This window comes from Sinohyriopsis cumingii, unplaced genomic scaffold, assembly GCF_028554795.1.
Source record: "Sinohyriopsis cumingii isolate HCF-2022 unplaced genomic scaffold, ASM2855479v2 utg001742l, whole genome shotgun sequence".
NCBI classification, from domain to species: Eukaryota; Metazoa; Mollusca; class Bivalvia; order Unionida; family Unionidae; genus Sinohyriopsis; species Sinohyriopsis cumingii.
In genome coordinates this window covers 74,359-81,202 of record NW_028316042.1, presented here as the reverse complement: position 1 = coordinate 81,202, position 6,844 = coordinate 74,359, and the positions used below count along the sequence as shown (strand labels likewise).

The 6,844-nt window shown below is 34.1% G+C and overlaps 1 protein-coding gene across 2 annotated transcripts in view; it reads right to left on the bottom strand.

Annotated features, from left to right (window-relative positions):
- Positions 1-2,011: 2,011 nt before the first annotated feature.
- LOC149771662 (translation initiation factor eIF2B subunit gamma-like) overlaps positions 2,012-6,844 on the bottom strand; it is a 52,416-nt gene continuing 47,583 nt past the window's right edge. For both annotated transcript variants that reach the window (XM_089948257.1, XM_089948258.1), the window contains exon 12: positions 2,012-2,539. In XM_089948257.1, the coding sequence (XP_089804383.1) occupies positions 2,487-2,539 (53 nt within the window). In that variant the 3' untranslated portion in view covers positions 2,012-2,486. The remainder of the gene's footprint in view (positions 2,540-6,844) is intronic.

The window sequence follows — 6,844 nt, the reverse complement described above, 5'->3', positions numbered from 1 at the left end:
TGTGATATTAAAAATGGATAAGTATTCAATCCTGATATTAATAAAATAATGAGCACATGCTTATTTTCCTTTCTATCCTTTTGAAAGTGAGGGACTCCAAAGTTTATGTAATGGACTTTCAGATATAGACTGGAGACTCTTGAGTTCCATGAGTTAAGAGTCCAGGACTCCTCATCCTGTAACTCTGTTCAGAGTCCTGCTTCTGTCCACATGAACTCAAGTCTTTCGCTTGGCCAAGATGTGTGTATTTGCCAGAAGCTTCCAGAGTGTCAATGTTTCTTCCTGGGGTTTTCTAGGGTTCATCCTCCACCAGATATAATGTAGCCATGTATAGCCTATCATGTGCTAAAAAATGGCAGATAAGCCCATAACAATAAAAACTTTAGGTTCACATATACTGGAAAAGCATCCCAATGACCATGAACTTTTTACCCCAAAATCAATTCGCCTCTTCCATACCCTATTGCAAACCCTAAGGAAACTTTGGTCAATATATGTGGTCCAGAATTACAGCTATTATGCAAAAAATGTTTCTTCTTTCTGTCACAGTGATATTAACCTTTGATCTTTTTCTACCCCAAAATCAACTGACTTCTTTCTTACCCAAGGTATAAATCAATAGCAAACTTCACTGAAGGTAAATGGTTGAAACTGAAAAAATTCTGGAGTAACCGATTTTCTTTGTTTATTCATAGTTATCTTGACCTTTGAACAGTTGAAAACAAGATAAATAGAGATCTTCCTTACCCAATGTGGAGGCCATCCACAATGTTAGGTCCAGTTATGTGATGCAGAAATGTATGTTATTGTGCAGAAACCATTTGTCTTATTCCAGTCACAGTGATCTTGACCCTTGAACTTTTGGCCACAACCTTGGTAGACTTCTTCCTTATTAGTGCAGCCACCCACAATGATAGGTCCAGGTCTGGGATGTAGAACTAATGTTATTGTATGGAGTCCATAAGTATTCTTTTAGTCGGTCACTGTGATCATGACCTTTGACCTTTGACCTTCTGAACCCAAAATTGATCAGCTTCTTTACTCCAAGTACAAGCCATCTGTAAAGTTTGTTAGATGCAGATGATGGATAACACTAGTTTCTGTGTGGAACCAAGAGACTGATGGAAAGACAACATCATATCATATTATGTTCCATCCACTGGTGCATATAAAAATTGATATACGACACATTTTATAACATTAGAATATTTTAAATTTCTGTTAAACTTTGTTGGAGAGGAAAGAGAAGTAAAATAGCAAGTACATTACTCTGGACACGGTGCGCATCCTTTCTGTACAGACTCATGAGGAATACATACAAACAAATTGCTCTAAAGAACAAAAAAGGGAATCTTCTTACAAATTGTCATTTGGATGAATGGAGTCGGAATTCAGAAGACTTCACTGTCAATGCTGACAGACAGAAGTAATGTGACTTCAAAATCTGGATAGTTTTCTGAGGATTTACTTTTGCTAATTGACCTAAATTGCTGATTCAAGTATGGTGTGATTTTAATTTTTGTTATGCTTTATGCATACATTTAAACCCGTTTTGATTTCTGTGCATCTTTAATGTTCTTACCAAGAGATTAGAGTTATGATGGACTGTTATTTTTCATATGGCAAAAATTACACAAAATACAGTGATCAGTTAAACCATATGGACTAAAAGAAAAATGTAGTTAACAGCTTGTATAAAATGCAGTTGTATAGCTTCTTAGCAAAAATATCATTTTAGTGATTATATTTTTGAAGAGCCATGTTTTTGTGGATTTTTTGTTCTTGAAGACCTGCATAACTGCTTTAAAAAATTTCTGTTATCTACTGAAACATTTTCTCAGTGGTAAATTGTTTTTAATCATCTCACCAGAATTCAAATGTATGCTAAAATGAAAAATTTCAGTGTACCTCAGATTTTTTTAACAGTTTTTTTTTAAAGACAGTAGCTATCCAAAATGTGTTCCCTCAATCCTGGGAACAGTGTCTGATAAAAACACAGCATAATTCCAAATGGTACTTCTAAATTTTATTTCTGTATGTGACATAACCACATGACATACCTTAATAAATCTACATTACTTGCAGTATTCAGTAGCAGTTCACTGTCAGATTAATTCATTAGTAGTAATAAATCACAAAATCCAATTTCATCCTCAATGTACAGATTTACGGTGGATTTTGCAATTCTTTTCATAGGCTCATATGGAATACAGCATGTTAGGACTTGCTATTAAATTCTAGTCTTTCTGCACTGAATGTTTCTTGCACAAAACCTTGCCATCATCATTTTCATTTTGTTTATATCACTAATAATGAAGCACTACAATGTTGATGACAAAAGCAACACATCTGCCAGATATCAATTAAGAATTGTGCTCACTTGCCAAATATCGAATAAAAATTCTGCTTATTTATCCCACATCAATTAAGAAGAATTCTGCACTGCTGATCATCAAATATGACGATGAATGTATATCATTCACTTCCTAGATCTCGATCATCCTGTGTTCGTCTGTAAGTGCCTCATTTGTGTACTTTCCTACAAAGGCAAATATGTAGCATTGTAGTTTTTCATAGGTACCATAACATGGATTGTACACAAATATTCACTGGATTCTAAATTTACGAAAAAAATTTGAAACTATTTTTTGCCATAAGTTTCTTGTAGCAAACTTGTTATCATACAAAACATTTAATAAATTTACCTCTGATAAAGATGAATTTAAAATTCCAATTAGCACACGATTCAAAAGATCTTGCAATGACACTGTTACGTGATTTTGCACGGTGTTGTATCAGTGTGACATAATTTTTAACACATAACATGATGTTACTGAATGGGAACATTATGTAATAAAAATGAACATTTCATCAATTTAAGGTTGTGTAGCATGGTTATAAATGAAGAACAAGAACATAACTATAATGAATAGAAATTGCTTTTAACTGTAGTTATGCTTAAGCATACATTTTGTCCATCTTTTGCTAGCAGAATTTAAAAAAAGAACTTCACTTAATTCTGAAAGTGTGTGCATTCTGTCTCATAAACAAGAATTTTGTCAATTCAGGAGTGTAAAAATTCAGATAACTATTATTCACTTATTTTCTGTTTTAAAACAAATGGACCAAATTTGTGACCAATTGTGCCATCAATATTTACTTATAAGATGCGTTCAACTGCAATCTGCACAGACCCAGCTCTCCCATCACATAATGCACCTGCAGATCTGGCTCTGTGCAGTTTGTAAGAAGTAATTACCAGATCAAACAAGGCAGACCCTGATCTGCAGAATGCATTATGCTATGGCAGATCAGGATCTTGTATTTGCAGTTTGATTCAACTTAAAAGCAGTACATATGGTACCTTCATCTAAATGTGAAAATAAGTACCTTAATCTATAAGTTTGTAAAAATAAAAAAATTATAGGGAATATAGCATGAATTATCTTCATTTACAGCGGTCTAAATAGGCTGATTTGGAAAGTAGAGTGTGGAGAGTGAAAAAATAGTTTCATTTTCAAAACCTCTCACGAACTGAAATTTGATGAAAAAGACAGCATGTCATGAATTTAAGCTATCTTTGTATTCTTTTTACTTCAGAACTCAAGTTATCTGTGTTTTAATTTCATTTCCAAGTTGTTGAATCTTTCACAACAAAAGCCTTCCCATCAGTGGAAACCTGTTATCAGCAATGAAAGCTGGGGCCATCAAGAATGAAATCTAAACATTCCAATGAAGCTGCAGATAGTTCAGGTCAACCAACAAGGTGTATACTGACTGTAATTTGAACAACTAGAAAGCAAGAGATGAAGGACTCTATGTAGAGATTCAAATGGTGGTAAACTGATCCATGTCAGAATCCACGGTCCATGTAAATTCCATCTGGACACTGGATCATAGTCTTTGGTTATATCAGGTCAAAGTCTGCCTGTAGGTCAGAGAGGTCTTTGTTTTGGTCAATATCCGCCCTTCTATTGTGACAAAACGTCTTGGATTTTATAGAATGGTAGCATTTTATAGTGATGATGTGTGCTTAATCCTTATCATAAAAAAGCATTGGGAGAGTTGGCTATTTGTGGTATGAAGACCATACATGATGGGACATGTTCCCACTTGAACCACTGGAGTACACTCTCCACTTCCCCTCATACATTTCAAGAGTGGTGAGACTTCAAACCTGTCAGTCAGCTATTTGTGCACCATTTGTTCTGAGAAACTTCTGCACCTGACGGCTTAAGAACAGACATTAGAGGTGCACGGTATTACCTGTTTTCTGTGGTATTTTTTCAGGTGGCAATACCACAGTACCTTTCACTGTACCTGTACTTCAGTAGTTTCTGTCAGTATGGAAATCCAAGTAAACTCATTAAGAATGAATTGATACTAAAAACATGTGTTTATCTTTCATAATAAAATAATTTCCAAAATTTATTAATATTTTTACAAAATAGTCGTATTGGTCACAAATTAATTTTGAATCTTACAAATATAATTATATTCATGAAGCATTTATCATATGTCTGACATGTGTCACATATATACACATGACAGCCAAACAGAATGTTGTGAAAGATGTTCTGGAAACATGAAAAAATTCAGATTAACCCTGGGAGTGCAGAAGCCATATATTTATAGATGACGTCACCTGGCTGTGTATTTGGGAACCATTTTTTTTTGTCAAACATCACCTAGCTCTGTGTGTGGATACCATATTTTTTATGGCACAGGTTGGTGACATCTACAGATGTCCAATCTAGGCCAATCATTAAACATGTGCTAATAATAACAGGGAGACAGCATATGTAATTGTCTCAAAGATCACAGCTCTGCATCACTGTAACAGAACATTAGTGAAACAAATATTCAAACCAACTTATTTGCCCAGGAAAGTTTGTTGTCAACAGTAGACATTGATGTAAACATTACAGTGGCTGTTGAGTAGTTGCAGTCTCGCAGCTGTCCTATACCTAGTTGGCACTGATTACTGTATATATGTATGTATGGGATAGTCCAAATTAGAATTAAAGTTTGTTAGGGCTTTGTGTGGAGGAATAAATAGCAATACGCCGAGTTTTCCAAATTTGAGAATTAATTTTCTGCAGGAATATACCACATGTTGATAATGAATGTGCTCTGACACTATCGCATGTTGTGCTATAACATGGCCATCCCGAGCTTAAACTCTATAGTAGCCAAGTTTATCAACGAGTCTGTCATGTGCACAGCCTTTTCTTATATTGGGTGATACATTGTATCATAAGGAGTGAGAACTGTACTAGCTTGAAACGGACCAACCATTTTACGGGGGGGCGGGGTCGAGTGTCAACTCCAACATATTCCTTTCTTGCCTATCATTTTAAATAATAAAAATCACAATATTTCTATCGCAATATAATGTTCATTTTGCTCTGCTTCTCTCTCTCTCTCTTTCTCTCTCAACAATCAAGTTGAAAAAGAAACAGATGAGAGAGACATAGATTCATTTCTTAATTTACCCAACTTTTACGACAGCAATGTGAAATGTATGTGACTCTGGAATCTAATAATCAAGACCTTCATCCAATATCTGAACTTTCGACCTGGTAGTAATCATTTTTTCTTTTTTTTCTTTCTTGTCAGTTTGTTTTGTTTCATTTTAACAGAGCTAGTTTTTGAGGTAGGCCAATGAACTTAAAAAGCTTGATCTCTTTTTTTTCCTCAAATGTTTGACAACACAGAAATTAAGATATGTTAAAATTGTTGCTGAGAAATTTAATTTCAAATATTTTTGCCAAGTTGCAATTATTAGGTATCACTGAAAACCTCACAACTCTTGCTCTATAATTTATAATCAATGAGAAATATTTTTTAATTTTTGGTAATAATGACTTTCAGGCCTCTCACATGTACAGCTCCACTCAAAAGAATACCTGATAACCAATATCACTATCATATATGTGTACCGGACACTCGAGCTCATCAGTGTTTCAAACTCCATCTCAGTGTTCATAATGTTGTTTATTTCTGCCTCACTTGGCAGTAAAGATCAAAGAGCTAACTTGGTAGCACACTGGCATTTTTTGGCTGTTTCATTACCATATATAACCGAAAATTGGTACACTACTCTATTGTGTCGCGAGAAGACCCAAACTAATGGCTGTGATAATATTGCTCTATCTGATGATATTGTATTCAAATCATTCAGATGTAGATACTAGAATGTAAAAGAATTAAATATGTCTATTTGGTAGGCCACTGACAGTTGTGGAAATGAACAATTTAAAAAAAGAGGATCTGAAAGGACCCAAAACATACAATTAAAAAAAAATACAGTATGAGAAAGCGCTCAGGCACAAACCATAAAAGCTACCCCAAAAATACTTAATTAATGAAAACAAACAAAAATAAATTAAAAACTGTAATGAATAGCATTCACCTTGGACAAATACACTAAGCCTATGGGTACAACTACAGTAAGGAAGGTCGGCCAAACTCTAATTGTCTGAAAAGATCGGAAGAAGGACGCTCCCCCCCAAAAAAAACCTAGCTGAACATTATAAGATGTATTAAAAATGAGAATTTAAAACAACGAGTTGTAAAGCAAGTTATTAAAAATTATATTTGCTGTCATATATTAAAGAATGCATTAATTATAAAAGCTATTAAAGAAATCAAATTCAGTCTGCATGGTAATAGATAGTAAAGGAAAGTTATGATGGACATAAGATTTAGTAATGAAGCTGGCAAAAAGAAAAGTTTATGTAGTACGAGTCTAGAAATAACCCTAAAAGTCATTAATTCCATGTGTGAAATCCTAACTTTTTTAACAGTATTTTTTATTTTGAAAGAAAAATTTATATTTGTT